At 32.2% G+C, this 15,940-nt stretch overlaps 6 protein-coding genes across 6 annotated transcripts; 1 reads left to right on the forward strand and 5 right to left on the reverse strand.

The window, feature by feature from the left end:
• Positions 1-231: 231 nt before the first annotated feature.
• TVAGG3_0286310 (intracellular auxin transport) lies at positions 232-1,325 on the reverse strand (the record flags this gene model as incomplete). Its single annotated transcript, XM_001298476.2, has 1 exon — positions 301-1,146. One exon carries the CDS (start codon positions 1,144-1,146, stop codon positions 301-303), a length of 846 nt encoding a protein of 281 aa, XP_001298477.2.
• A 1,225-nt stretch (positions 1,326-2,550) lies between these two features.
• Positions 2,551-4,305, reverse strand: TVAGG3_0286320 (EGF domain-specific O-linked N-acetylglucosamine family; the record flags this gene model as incomplete). The annotated part of the gene is made up of 1 exon (XM_001298477.2): positions 2,608-4,290. One exon carries the CDS (start codon positions 4,288-4,290, stop codon positions 2,608-2,610), a length of 1,683 nt encoding a protein of 560 aa, XP_001298478.2.
• A 101-nt stretch (positions 4,306-4,406) lies between these two features.
• On the reverse strand, positions 4,407-5,279 carry TVAGG3_0286330 (uncharacterized protein; the record flags this gene model as incomplete). Its single annotated transcript, XM_001298478.2, has 1 exon — positions 4,512-5,279. The coding sequence occupies one exon, from the start codon at positions 5,277-5,279 to the stop codon at positions 4,512-4,514; it is 768 nt and encodes a 255-aa protein (XP_001298479.1).
• Positions 5,280-6,401: 1,122 nt separating this feature from the next.
• Positions 6,402-7,530, forward strand: TVAGG3_0286340 (RNA polymerase II transcription regulator recruiting protein; the record flags this gene model as incomplete). The annotated part of the gene is made up of 1 exon (XM_001298479.2): positions 6,412-7,518. The coding sequence occupies one exon, from the start codon at positions 6,412-6,414 to the stop codon at positions 7,516-7,518; it is 1,107 nt and encodes a 368-aa protein (XP_001298480.1).
• An 89-nt stretch (positions 7,531-7,619) lies between these two features.
• On the reverse strand, positions 7,620-8,205 carry TVAGG3_0286350 (uncharacterized protein; the record flags this gene model as incomplete). The annotated part of the gene is made up of 1 exon (XM_001291587.2): positions 7,669-8,205. One exon carries the CDS (start codon positions 8,203-8,205, stop codon positions 7,669-7,671), a length of 537 nt encoding a protein of 178 aa, XP_001291588.1.
• A 5,866-nt stretch (positions 8,206-14,071) lies between these two features.
• TVAGG3_0286360 (ankyrin repeat, PH and SEC7 domain containing protein SECG-related family) lies at positions 14,072-15,546 on the reverse strand (the record flags this gene model as incomplete). Its single annotated transcript, XM_001277696.2, has 1 exon — positions 14,116-14,940. One exon carries the CDS (start codon positions 14,938-14,940, stop codon positions 14,116-14,118), a length of 825 nt encoding a protein of 274 aa, XP_001277697.2.
• Between the last annotated feature and the right edge of the window lie 394 nt (positions 15,547-15,940).

Here is a 15,940-nt window from a genome sequence, read left to right on the forward strand (position 1 = left end):
CCGAATTCTGTATAAAATTCTGAGTAAAATGACAGATGTTTATATGACACTTTCTCCGGTTTATAGGACCTCTCTCATATTCTATCTTGTCATATCTAAACTCATAGTCATGTATGTCCTCTAAACTTCACTTATACTAAACATCTTCGGGGCTAGAGGGCACGAAGTGCCTGGAAGCCCCACTACCTTTTTTTTTTTTAAATATTGCTGTTTTCTAAATATAATATCTGGTTAGTGAAAGATAGAGTAGAATTTTAGACTTTATAAACAAATTAAAATAAAATTAATGTAAATATTAAATTATTCCTTGAACAAGTTCATCTTATCAAGTACGAAATTCCATAAGATCATGAATGGAACGAATAAGATTGTTGACCAAAGGACCATTGTTGATGCAACACCAACTTTTATACCTGTACCTTGAGTAATAGGATAAACAGCTGTAGAAGATGTAACAAGACACATTAAGAGGCATTGTCTGATCTGTTGGTTTGTTAACTTAATTGCATAAGAGTAAACACAAGAAAAGAAAGGCATAACAATGAATCTGAAGCCAATAGCAGTGAAGAACTCCAGCCATGTACATGATATGAGAGAAGTCTTGGCTAAAAACCCTCCAGCAGAGAAAAGAGCCAATCCAACACAAGATGCTTGGATAGTATAGAGGAAACGATCAAGATATATAGGAAGTTTCAATGTAGAAAGTGAGTAGATCATGACAACAATAATGCCTTGAATAATTGGACTCTTAAAGACATTTAATAAAATTTTTCCAAAGTCTTTAATCGTAAATTTCTTTCCTTCTGTAACATCTTCGCCATCTACTTGATTTTCTGCAGCTTTTTTGGCAGCTTCTTCTTTAGATTTGCGTACAGAGAATAATGATGCGCAAGTTTGATAAATAGGAATGATAACGATATCGTTACTCATAATAATAACTGATGTAATTGCATTATTGGCTTCTCCCCATATTGAATTGAATAATGGAACGCCAATAATAACGTAATTTAAGTAGACAACAGGTAAAACTAAACCTATAAACGTTTCGAATTTATTTTGTACTGGAATAACAGCTACATAGATCGCTAACAGTATTTGTGTTGTTAAACTCATGCAAACACAGCCTAATAATGGTTTAAAACTCATAGAATACAAGTCTTTAAGCGCAAATGCTCGACACATTTGCGCTCTGAGGGTTAATTGAATTACATATTTATTTACTGCGGCAATATGCCTTGATCTTGTGACTTTTAGCTTTTTGGCAATGAAACCTGCCGCCATAATAAGTAGGAATGCTACACCTACATTGATGACGGAGGTATAGTTCACCATGTTTTATGAAAAGATTTTAGTGACCATCGTCAAAGAAGCGATTTTATGAACTTTTGTTGCAAAACAAATAATTATTATTACATACTTATTACGTTGAATTTAACCATTCATAACTTTAACACGATTATTTCATAAAGGGAAATCTCTGTAAAGGGTGTCCAACAAAAAAATGAAAATTTTGGGTGACACTATTTAAGCATTTTCTCGATGAATATAATGTTCTGTAAGAACTTTCTACGAGAGATATATGGGGAGTATAATATGCCATTGATTCATATGAAGCATCTGAATGAACGTCTTTGATTATTGAATATATCTTTGATTTACAAAATTTTCAAACTAATCCGAAAAAAATAAATGACAATAATAGTGGATTGTTTTATTAATATTTATAACGAGAAATTTTTGGAACTAATTTTTTAACATTGGTTTTTTGAAACCAATAGTATTACAAGAACATAGTGTAATAGGATAATTGGTTGGTGATAGTAAGAAGTAAATCCTAACTTAGGATTTTGGGATACGAATTTGATTTTGATACTCATAGGATGGAAACAGGTATTCATATATGCATAATGCATTAATGGTTTTGTATGGTTGGTTGAATGGATTAGAATAATAGAATAAAATACAGAAATGATCATTTTGCAAATTATGGGAATGTGATAAGAATAACTCTTTAAATTTTGCAACATATAATAATCGAACATAAACAAGCATATTTATTGAAATAAATTCAAAATTTCGATTCGAACGTCATCAAATTTCAGGTACCTTCGAATTAATTAAATAGTAACAATAAAATCGAATTTGAAAGTTATAATGCTGTCTCAATCGTTATAATTAATTTTGTGTATCTTCTTTCAATTTTCTCTCATCATTTACATTTTTTGCTTTTTTATTTTTTCATTTATATTCTATTACTAATATTTCTTCTATTTTACGATTTAGATTTTACATAAATACTTTTCTAATTCCAAATTTCTAATTTTATAAAAAATTCATAAAATTTTCCGATCTTTTCCTCAGTGATTTTATATTTCATTTTCCTAAGTTACGTTTCCTTAGTTCTCATAACCGATATAATTCCCAATGGCCCCCTTACGCACACACAGAGTTTCAAGCCAAAATCAATGTTAGATTTTTGTTGGACACCCTTTATCTCTGAAAACAGATGATCGCAGTAAGGTTTACAATCCCTGAAAGGAATAAGTGAAATTGATAGTAATGTGATTAATATCAAATCTAATATTTAACAAATAACAAAAAATATAATTAATAAAACCTTCGAATATATTGAAGAGCATTATCAAATACTGGCTTGAATGATTTGAAGTCAACAATAGTTGGCTGATCTCTTAACATTTCATGACATTTATCTTTCAGACATGAATTTTCTTCTTCTTTGCATTTATCATAGTTTTTCATATCCAATCTTCCTTGAAATGAATTCTCCGGTATCTTATTGATCCAAAAAAAATATTTAATTCCCATTCCTTTCGCAACATGTTCATACCAGTCTCTACAGTCATAATTATATGGGAATATTTCTATTATTGCTGATCTATTCCTTCTCATCCATAGCATATGAGACAAAGCACTGCCATGAATCGAAATTATTAAAGATGCGTTGCAAAACTGAGCGATTTGCTCACCAATTGTTTGATTCGTATATACAACATAGTCAATATCAACATCCGGGGCCCATTCTTTCATTTTGTTGATCAAATCTTGACTATTTATGATATATCTTTTATTTGTATCGCGATTAATGAAAATAACTCTTGGTTTTGTTGTTTTCCCGCATAAAGAATTATTTACATTATATGTGGATATAGAATGTTCTCTAAATTGGTGAAATGCGATGTCAGCAAATTCATAAGGTAATTGATATCCATTTGGCCATTTACTTGGTGTTACTTCTAATTCTGTTTTAGGAACACCTAATATTATACTAGAAAAACATGTCTTGTTATGGTATTTTTCATCTAATTTTATGTTAATTACATTTTTATGGGTCAGAATATCAATAAACTGATATCCTTTTTCTGTATTCTTGTTCTCATCAATAACCATAACTCTGTCTTCATCATTATGTCCCCAAAACATTTGTTTCGACCACCAAATTGGTAATGTAAAGTCAAACAAAGAATGCCAAATGTGTTGCATGCCATACCATCTGCATGTAATGATGCATCTTTCTGTAAATTTATTTTTATATTCAAAACTATCGAAACTTTTGTTTTGATATAAAAATCGAATTACTCTTCTACAACATGGATAATCACGTGGAATAGGTCGTGAACCTGGATAAAGGATCTGCGGAACTAAACTGATACGTAAATTCGAAAAGAACATGAATTTATTGTTATCATAACAAGAATTATTCACTTGGCAATATCTGTCATTAAAATCTTTGCCGTAACAAAACATTGTGGTATAATTCTTGCTTGTAAGTGAGAGATCGTTGTTCGAATATAAAAATTGACTAACAATAAAATTCGATATAATTATTTTTACGAACCATGGTCCATTAATTGGTATTATGAATTCTGAAGTAAAAATATTGTTCTTGTAATGATTTAATTTGTAATCTGAAGGTAAAAATGTAATGTTACCAAAATTCGATGAAAAAAGGAATGTTGGCAAGAGTTTTTTAACTGTGTCTATATTCGATGATGTTTCGAAGTAAATAATAAGTCTGTTATGGATTGTTGAATCGTATTTAATTGTTTTAATTGGATATCTGGAAAAAATCGGTCTTGTCCATGCTGTTTTAATGACGCCTGCAGAATTAGTCGTGAATAATATGTAAATAAGAATTATTGTGCAAATGATTGCCCAGTAAATTAAAGATTTTATAATGAAATCTCGATTTGAGTTATCTTTCTTGGAAAGAGCGGCCGGCCTTCTAGTCTTATAAGCACTACCTAGCAACAATGTATTGGTTTGATTCATTCAACTCAGTAATCCATTCGATTTTGTCACTTTTTATCTCAACATTCATTACTCTCCTGAGTTCACAGGCATTTGTGAAGTAAAATGGCATTAGTAACAAACAAAAAAGCAATTGTTTGGGTTATATTTGAGTTTTCATTCTCCAGAATAAAAAGTCAAGTAATATTTTAGTCTTTACAAGTAATATTCTAACTAATTAAATGCAATAAACACAAAATAAGTTATGTATGACGGTTTCTAATCGCATCAAGGACGATTTGGATAGAATCATCAGATAATTCTGGTATAAGAGCTAAAACTGCTGCAAGCATCGCGTCATCCGCAGATCCAGGAGCCATCATAGCTCTAGGTTGCATTTGACGAGGTGGCGGCTGATTTTGATGATGATTATGTATTTCTCTTGGAGGAATCTGCGGATCTTGCCAAGTTTCTTGCCTTTCTTCATTATGCATGCGCGATGAGTTGATTCTGCGGCCAGAATTTGGTGGATTCATCTGTAAATTTCTTTGTTGTTGTGGTGGTTGCTGTTGTTGTTGGAATGCGTTCTGTGGAATATTTAGCATAGGTCCTGGATTGTATGATGCATCTGATGAAGAAATATCAATATCATCGAGTTTTTCTAATCTTGGAAGTGTTTTAGCGACATATTGACGATAATTTGGCAATTCCGAAACCGGATTATCACGAAGCATTAAAGCTCTGAGATTTGGAAGTCTTGCTAAGTAATTGATTTCAGAAAGATCTGAAATTTGGTTTTGTCTAAGATATAAATTCTTTAAACTATAGCAATTTCCGAATGGTTTTAATGTTGTGATCTGGTTTAATGAAAGAGAAATAGTCTCTACGTTGGGCATTTTCTCAACAATTGAAACATCTGTAAGTTCAAATCCCCACATATTGAGAGTTCTGACATCTGCGAGACTAGTAGTATGAGTTTTCTGGAAAATCATGTGCTCTTTCAAAATACCGCGCGTGTTCTTCTCTTCCATAGATTTTCTGTTGATTACGTTTTTAATTTCCAAAAAAATCTACAGACAAATTTTTGAAATTTTCCATCCACTCCGCTACGAGAAGAAAAAGAATTTCATTAATTCGTTGATAAAATTTTTGAAATAATTTTGTCACTTTTCGCGAATATTCTCATTACATTTTCAAAATTTTACTTGTTTCGTTGATATTCTCGAAAGCTGGTAAGAATAACAAGCATTGCATATCTATTTCCTTACTGATTTTTATATGAAAAAGTCTCAGATTCATGTTATCATAATACACGAATAAAAATAAAGAAAAAATCTCCCGAATATTGCATTTATGCTTCTCAGATTGCTTGTTATTAAATTTCATGGCTAATCTTATTAGGTTGCGGCTTTTATAAGCTGAAATTGATCGATATACAAACAAAAAAAATCTCTTTCCTCCACTTGGAATGCAATAAATTATCGATGCTTTGAGAATATAATATATATTCTAAAAATGAATTGATTCTAATATTTTTTCGAATTAGATAAATTGAAAATTCTGAAATGGAATTATATCTCGGCACACAATAAGTCAATTTAAACTATAATACCTTTGGATCTTAATAGAATAAATAATATATTAATTATCAAATGAAAATACTGACTTGAATGGAAGTTTGATATAACAGTTATGAATTGTCATCAATAGATATGAGAAATATCGTGGAAACAAGTCTGCCCAAACTGTAACAGATTTCATGCAAAAAAATGAATCTTTCTGAGCAGTTTATTAAGTCATTACCCAGCAGATTTATTTAGCTACCATGTTCGTTTTATTCACTATATACGGTTACGTTTAGAACAGTAGGTTGCGTGCGTTACATAAATAGACAGCAACTCATATAATAAAAAATTCGATGTATTATACGCCATCGAATAAAGTTAGCTACTGTAAGCTTAACATTACATTGTGCTTATTTAAATCCTCGATTACTAATCTTTTCAAATTATTCAATTTCCCAGTAAGTTCGTGTTTTCAAAATATAAAATTGTACCTGAAAAAAATTATGATAAAAATGATGTGCACATCAAGTAGCGAGAATTATAGTATCAAGGAAGTCCACTTTTTGAAAGCCCACCAAAAAATTTGTCAAAAAATTCAATGGGTAGGAAATGGGATGATGCTGAAGACAATTTATTAAGGAAACTCGTAGCTCAGCATGGTAAGCAATGGAGTTTGATTGCTTCTAAAATTCCCAATAGAACAGCATCTCAGGTTTCTTCCCGTTGGGAAAAATGTATTGATCCTGCTTTAACCAAAGGACCATTCAGTCCAGAAGAGGATGCAGCGATCATAGAATATGTTAATAAAAACGGTCCCACAAGCTGGCCTAGATTGGCAGAAATATTGCATCAACGTTCTCCAAAACAGTGCAGAGAGAGATGGTTTAATCATCTTGATCCCAGCCTTTCCAAAGAATCATGGACGAATGATGAAGATATCATAATTTTTGAGCACTATCAAGTTTTGGGACCGAAATGGTCTGCAATTGCAAAATATCTACGCCATCGATCTGACAACTCAATCAAGAATCGTTGGAACTCATCCATTTCAAAGCGAATAAAGGTGGATGCAAACGGAAGAAAAATACTTGTTGGAGAGCCATCGAAGAAAAATCATAAAGTAAAGAATCGCCACAAACCAGCTCTCCAGCCCCTCCCCATCCCTCCCGGCCCTACCGCTAACAGATTAAACATCGAAGTTACCCAAAACGGCGCTCGTCAGCAAGATCAATATTTACAGATGCCACCGATGATTAATTATCCTGGATATCCGCCTGGCCTCCAGCCAATGCCAATTCCACAGCAGGCTCAGTCAATGCTTCAAATTCCACAGTTTATCAGCCAGCCTCAAATTCCAAAGCAACTCGGAACACCATTGCAAGCACAGATGCCTCAACCAATACAACAATTACAACAGATACAAATGCAGCAGCAACAGATGAGTAAAACTCTTGGACAACTTACCCCTCAGATTCCAGTACAGAATCAATTGGCTTCACAAATAGGCCAACCAACACCTACAATACCAGCCCAAATTGCTCAAACTCCAGTTGGAGAAGCTACAATCCCATATCCGTTATTCGCCACCACTGGAACACCAATTCCCGATCTTTTCTCTCCAACATCTCCATTCGGTATTGGTGGGCCATTCGCGATGCAGTCCCCTGCTGTTACAAAACCAAGCGAGGCAAATGTTTTCAAATAAATTGTTAATTTTGTGTTTATTTTACTTCAAATTCTTAAAATATTTTTATAAAACTTGATTTAGAAATGGTTTATTTATTATTATAATTATAAATTTTATTTATATATATTTTGAGTTTGACAATAAAAATATAAAGAAATAGATTTGTATTTAGTTGTTCTTCTTGTTTTTGGCCTGCTGTTGCAGCTGAGCTTGCTCTTTTTGAAGTCTTTCCATTTCTGCTTTCTGTTTTTCAGCGAAAGCTTTCATTTTCTCGCCTAAATTCTTTGGACAAATGAATTTCTTAAGGATGATGAATGCTGGTATGATTAAATACATAAAATTGCTGAAATCTTGGGCTTTGGTGAGTGGATCACTAGCGGAAGCTAACTTTGGATGTCTAATTGGAATTGGGTATTTCTTATAAGTTACTCCGTCAGAACTTGCTTGAACAAGTCCATTTTCATTGACTTCAAATTCGACTTTATGAAAATCGCACCATGGATGTAAAAGTACAGCTAAATGCTTACCTGGTTCTACTAATACATGTGTTTGGTTCTTGTTAAGTGTTGGAATTAATTCTTTTTCGTTGTTGTCTATCATTAAAAAGGCCAATCTCGGATCATAGGTGCATGAAGATGTGTACTTGACTTGAAATGCTACATCAACTTTTGCAGCAAGACTTAAATGTGATAATAAATAAAACATTTGGAATCAGAAAAGTGACAGATCATTCAAGCCAAATTATCGAAAGTTAGGACGAATTCAGCTATTTCTCATGTTTTTCATATAAACAAAACTACAGATTTGATTTTCAGCTTTTAAAATACTTTAAAAATGCAAGTGCTGGTGATGATTATTTGAATGCATTAAATCAGCTTATATTGCAGATTATTAACATAGAGGATGGACAACAAGGTAACACATATTTTACAGATATATTCCTTGATCAATTTGAAAAATTGCAAGAAATCGCAGAAGATTCGGAAAAAGATCTACTAGATCTGGCACTTGCAAAGTTAGGAGAAATCTTTAATAGTAGAGAAGAAGCTAATTCTAATAATTAAAATCTCATTTGTTATTTTACTTTTGTTTTATAATAAACTAGCATGTTATCTGTTTATTTAGTTGCATTTTAAAACTGAAGACAAAATATTAATAGAATGATTTCTCAAATCTCTCAATTTTGAAAATATTCGACCACAAAAACACATTTTAATTTGTCTAAAATCTGAATTAATTGATTGTAAAAGTAAGTTGACAAACTGTTATCCATATTTTTAATGTTTTACAATTTTGACTAAATAGTGAAAAATGAGGAAATATTTCAATTTGAAAATATCACATATTCGATAGTAGATGTATTCCGGAGAGAGATTCGTGTTGGAACTGGAATATTCAACGAATCCATTCCGAACGCAGTCAATGCAAGTTATAGTGGTCAACTTCTTATTCCTAATTTTATCACATATTCTAATAAGCTTTGGCGTGTTACCGAAATAGGTACATGTGCATTTGTTTATTGTCAATCTATCACATCAGTTCGAGTAGGCTATAACGTTGAAGTAGTAAGACAACAAGCTTTCTTCCGATGCAGAAATATCGTTAACATCACATTTGAGAAGAATAGTCTACTCAAAACTCTTGAAAATGCATGCTTTTATGATTTATATGCTGTGGAAAGTATAGAATTCGGTTGTGACAAACTCCAAACTATTGGCGATTGGGTATTTGTATATACTTTTGTGCTCAAAAATATAAGATTTCCGGCTTCTGTCAAATTTATGGATCAAAGATCATTAAGAGGAATGTTTACCTTAGAAAGGATTGATTATTGTAGTAAATCAGCAGTTACAAAAGATGTATTTTATAGAGGTGAACCAGATGAACATATAACCCCAACAAATCTGATTATTAAAGTAACTACAGGCTATGGTTCAAGTACATTCGGAATAAATGATAATATTGATATTGATGATTCAATAAATTGCTATTTCCCTCCTGCAATTTCGGATAACGATCTAAATTGCAGAACTATATATGGGAAAAACGACTATCGCATTGCTTATTCGTTGGTCTGTGTTTTTATTTTAATGTATGACTCTTAAACAAATGAAATTTAAATTTTTCTAATTTCATCAGTAAATCTGTTATATATTAGAAAGTATATATGAGTTGTGAATTTCTTTTAGAATATATATGAATATATAAGTAATGGCAAATTTCTATGCAAAAATCACAAATATTTCAATCTAAAATTGATTTCTAAGCTTAAAACTGCTTTCAACGAAGTGAGATATTTATGAATCAATTGTCGATGCGAATTCAAAATAAAATTCCTATAAAAGAACTGAATATTCAAAAAACATTATCTTGATTAGAAAAGAATTATGGTATGACATGTTAACAACACGAAAGGACATGTATTAAACATTACTATCGCAATCATTAAAGATATGTCAGTAGAAATCTTCAGGCCAATTGATCCAAACAACTCAAATTTTTGTCACTTTTGATAAAAAAATAACGAGGAAAAAATGAATTCAGGGCGCTCAATGCTTCCTGTTCTTCCTCCTTTAAATAATGCTAATCCATCAACTATAGACTATAAAACTGTCTCTGAGAACCCCGATAAGGTTGTAGATTTAGTTGATCAATTATTTGATCAAATTATGGAGTTAGCGCAAGTTAATACTGTTGTCTATGCAATCCAAACTCTTCTCGCACCACTTTACAATACAAAAAAGATAACATTGTGGCATTATATTGAATCTCATAATACATTCTTTTCGCAGACTTACAAAATACATGAAGCAGTTGAAGGATCAATACTTCAAGAAGCATTTACAGAGAAAAAAGTTGTATATATTCCATACGAAAAAAGAAATCAAAAGAAATATACTCAAAATGAAAACATTTCGTGTGAACAAGATAATGTATTAGTAATTCCTATGGTTCCTCGTACAGGTACTGTTGGAGCTGTCATTGAAATTGCGATTGATCATCATAAAGTTTTTAATACTGATCATTATCAAATTGCTCAACTTCTTATGTCTAAGTTTAAGAGTTATTACAGCTATCTTATTGATGAAGATCCATTAGATAACGAAGCAATTCAATTATTAGTTTCTACATCTTTACCAGAAACATATAAACGAATTTCAGGTCTTTTATCGAAGTTTTATGCTGCCAGAGTTGTTGAATTTTGGATGTTGCGAACACGAGATAATTCCATCTTAAAAGTCTTTGATGAATCAGAGAATCCGACAAATGTTGAGCAAGATATGGCTGGTATTGCAGGGTATGCACTTGAGCACTTTGTTGTTATCAACGAACGCTACATGAAGAATAATAAAAATTATAATTCCCAAGTTGATGGCAATGGTGACTATTCCATGCTCTGTGTTCCATGCCAATTAGATGATGCTCGCCGCTGGGCCATTGTTTTACGTGGCAGAGTCTCTCCACCTCATTACAGCAGATGTGATGAACATACATTACTATCTCTCACTCCATTTGCATGCAAATCCATCTCCGCAGCGATTCTTCCTCCAAGCGAACTTCCACAGTTTGATGATTTCGAAACAAGATTTCAAGCCTTGTTAGAGATCGCCATGACACTATCAGGTCAATTAGACATAGATAACTTGATTCCTATGATCATGTCTCGAGCATGTTCTCTTCTTAATGCGCAACGTTGTTCATTGTTTTTGATTGACCGAGCAACAAATATGTTAACAACACGATTTGCTAATGGTGTTGACAAAGGTCTTCAAATTCCAATCACACAAGGTATTGTTGGCCAGACAGCAACAACAGGTGCCATTCTAAACATTCCTGATGCATACTCAGATCCACGGTTTAACAAGCAGATTGATATCGAAACAGGATTTCGAACTAACACTATCTTAAGTGTTCCCATTGTTAACAATCGAGGTGAAATCATCGGTGTCACAGAGATGATCAACAAAAAGTCCGGATTATTATTTGATGACGAAGATATTCGTATGATGACAGCATTCAATGTTTTCTGTGGTATTTCATTAGATAACGCTAAACTTTATCAAGCTTCGCTTGATCTCTCCAAACAATTAACAATCTTCACAGAGATGTCCAGTGCAATTAAAGAAGATTCCAGTGACCAAACACTTAAATCCATCATCATGAATGCTAAGAACACATTGGGAGCATCAGGAGCTGTTCTTTATATATATAATTCAGATGATAAATCCTTCCAAGTTAAAGACCAAGTCGGAAAAGGTGCAACATATGGTACAACATTTGCCGAGAAAGCAGTTCAAGATCGCGAAGACAAAATCTTCCAACCAGATGATATCGACAACCTTCTTTTCCCTGCACAATCAAATAACAACTCCAAACTTGGAAAAGACGATTCTTATGACAGTTTCGACTCTATTTCAAGTCGACCAATCACACCTACTAAACCAGGAAAGACAGGAAGTGCAAGAGTATCAATGCTCCTTTCTACAGCAACAACAGCACAACTTCCAGATGTCAACATTCGAGAAACAATTGTTTGTATTCCTTTGGTTAATAACGAAAACACCATTTTAGGTGTTATTCAGTTGACATGTCCATGGACAGTTATTCCCGAAGATGTGAAGATGCTTAAGAGTTACGCTGTTTTTGCATCATTGATTATCGAGCGCCAGAACTTGAAAGGAATTGCCGAATTCGGACAAGATGAAGTCGAAATGAACACATGGATGACGAAAGAAGAAAAACATAGTATGACAGAAATTCCTTCTAAACTGATTATCCCAGAAGATGTCCTTAAAAACAACGTCTTCACCATCAAATTCAATTCATTGGAATGGGATGGCATTGGTCATTTCAAAGTTTTGTTTGCTATTTTCCATTATTTCGATTTCTTCCAAATTTATAAGATCACGAATGAAAAGTTTTTCCGATTCTTATATGCTATCAGAAGTATGTACAAGAAAGTTCCATACCATAACTGGCGTCATGCAGTTGATGTCACACAATTTGTTACTTATCAGATCATGATTTCTGGTCTTGAAAAAGTTTTCACTAAATTTGAATTATTCAGTTTAGTTGTTGCTGCAATTTGTCATGATGCAAATCATGATGGTTTCACTAATATCTACAACGTCAAAGCTGAAACTCCACTTGGTATTCTTTACAAGAACCAGTCCGTCATGGAAACACACCATTGTTCAATTGCAATCCAAATTATGTCACACGAAGAAACAAATTTGTTGGCCGCATTGAACCAAGACGAATACATCGAAATTTGGTCATTGATCATCCAATACATCCTTGCAACAGACATGGCACGTCATTTCGAGATTCTGAAGAGATTCAATGATATCTATGATGGTGGTGATTTCACAATGCAACGCCATGATCACCGCGTTATGTTGTTGTATATGATTCTTAAATGTGGTGATATTTCAAACGTTTCTCGTCCATTCGAACTTGCAGATCGATGGTGTGATGTTTTGTGTGAAGAATTCTTTCGACAAGGCGATTTAGAACAAGCGCAAGGCATGGCTTACACATCCGATTTGAATGATCGAAGCCATTTAGATAAAGCTAAATCACAAATTGGTTTCTACACATATGTTACACTTCCTATGTTCCAAGCTGCAGGAAAAGCAGTTCCTGCATTAGATGTAAACATGCGACAGTTTTGTCTAATCTTTCAGTTTGGAAGAGAAAACACGCAGAAGAACTTGAACTTCAGAAAGCTGCCCTTGCTGCTGCGTCAGATAAACCTAAGACTGATCAAACACAACAGCAACAACAAACTAATAATACTAATCAACCTGCTACAAATAATAATAACAATAATAATAACAACAAATCAGAAAACAATTCAACATCAGGTGGCGGAACTAAACTTGGTCAAGGTCCAGCACCAAAAGACAACAACAAAGATAATAAAGAAAACAAGGATGAAGATACAATTGGCGAAGAATTACTTCTTGATGAAAACGGAGATCCTATTGTTGATGTTAAGATGAGTATTTCTACATTACTTCGAGAAAGTTCAGAACATATTAAATGTTATCCAGGTGATGACAAAAGAAATGATTTTGATATTTATTTTTATTGAATTTGTTTATTTATTAAATATTTATTTAAAATAATTTTTCAAATGTTTTGTCAATAAAATATCATTACACTGACTAGACATCAATAACATAATAATGAGATTAATAGAATTCTTAGATTTAAGCTCAAAAAATGTATGTTGAACATGAGGATAAATTTTTCATTATACACAGATAAAAGTTTACTACTCATAGTGATGTTTTGGATTCCTAAAAAAATATATTCAATACTTTAACTGTAAATCATTGATGTGAGAATCAAATTAGAATTATCATTTTTCTTGATTTACTACAGATATCTCTCAATAAATTAGAATTTTTAATGTTCAAATAATAACCATAATACGCTCTATAATTTTGATTTCAATATTTAAAAAATTTGAGGAAACTTGCACGAGTTTTTTAAGGGTGTGCTTTCCACTTTCTGATATGTTCTCATAAAAATAATTCATCTTTATTATAATAGCAAAAAAAGTATAACATCTGTATTGGGTGTTATTCGGTGATTTATAATAATAAATTATTTGGCTCCAATAGATTTTAGATAATCTCTGACATTATCTTTTGCATATGAGAGTGCAGTTTTTCCAGAATTGGTCTTTGCTTCTTTGTTGGCTCCAACTGAGATAAGATATTTAACAACTTCAAGATGACCTTTCCATGATGCCCAAATGAGTGGAGTATATCCATCTTTATTCTTTGCTTCTTTATTAGCTCCAACTGAGATAAGATATTGAACAACTTCAAGATGACCATAATATGATGCAAGAATGAGCGGAGTATATCCATCATTATTCTTTGCTTCTTTATCAGCTCCAACTGAGATAAGATATTTAACAACTTCAAGATGACCATTTAATGATGCAATAATGAGTGGAGTATATCCATCTTTATTCTTTGCTTCTTTATTAGCTCCAACTGAGATAAGATATTTAACAACTTCAAGATGACCATAATATGATGCAAGAATGAGTGGAGTATATCCATCATTATTCTTTCCATCTTTATCAGCTCCAACTGAGATAAGATATTGAACAACTTCAAGATGACCATAATATGATGCAAGAATGAGTGAAGTCCATCCATCTTTATTCTTTGCTTCTTTATTAGCTCCAACTGAGATAAGATATTTAACAACTTCAAGATGACCATTCCATGATGCATATACAAGTGGTGTATTTCCAAAAGAACTCTTTAAATCTTTGTCGATGCCATATTCAATAAGAGATTTAACAAGAGAAAGATTTCCCTTTTCACTTGCTACATGAAGTACATGTTCTATATCATCTGGAGATTTTTGGTATTTCTTTTCTAAAAGTCCTTCGTCACATGATTTTGAAATCATTTTGCGATTGCCTTGGGATGAAAGCTGATCAAGGAAGTTGTAAACTCGTTCAAAATCATTAGATTTCTTAAGTTCTGAAATTTCTGCAAGAATTTCTCGCTCTTTACTGTTCTTTTCATTAATTTGATTGAGTTGGGAATTAAGTAATTCAAATTTTTTGTCACTTTTTGGTGGTTGATTTTGAAATGTTTCTTCTGATTGAGGAGTCTGGATTTTCTCTGAGGAAGAAGATATTTCTTTATGCGTTTGTATTTAAAAAAATTAATAACGCCATCAAGTATTCGAAGTTTCATGTATTTCTGGAGTGATTTCAAAATTGAAACGATATCTTCAAAATTTTGGACAGAAATATTTGCATTTCGAGTACACATATATAATTCTTTTGCTTTGGTAGAAGAACGAGATTGATCCATAACAGTAATGAAGTCATTTGTTGTCAGGGTTGTTAATTTCATGATTTTTTTTGATGTCGTTTGTTTCGAAAGTAGAAAACAACTTGTCCTCATCGATGTAATCTTTAATGTGTGCAGCAATATATTCGAAATTATGAATAAGGTCTTGGCTCATTAAATTTGCCGATAGCTTAAAAATGTTGGCAAAAAATTATTTCACTCATTTATAGTTCTACATATAGTATAAATATGATGATTCACATAAGGAATCTAAATATTATGATATTTCTCTGATTACATCGTAAATTGCTAAAATTTTTCTTGAATTTCATTATTTTCCTCGTTTTTAACGCAACAATATATATAGCTTTTTCTAATGATGGGGCCATATGAGATGAAAATTGTGTGTGATAAAGAACATTCCTTCATTTTTTAGAATCAAAGTTCAATTGTATATACTCATTATCAGTTTAAAAACTTCATCGTATTATTAAGAAAAGTAAAAGCATGTTTTGTTTTTTAAAAAGTCTTCAATTTTTTTAAATCTAAGATCAATGTTTTGGTTAACATTTCCACTTAGTTAAAGAGTTAAGGGATAAGTGGAGGTA

The sequence above is a fragment of the Trichomonas vaginalis genome, chromosome V (assembly GCF_026262505.1).
Source record: "Trichomonas vaginalis G3 chromosome V, whole genome shotgun sequence".
NCBI lineage: Eukaryota > Parabasalia > Trichomonadida > Trichomonadidae > Trichomonas > Trichomonas vaginalis.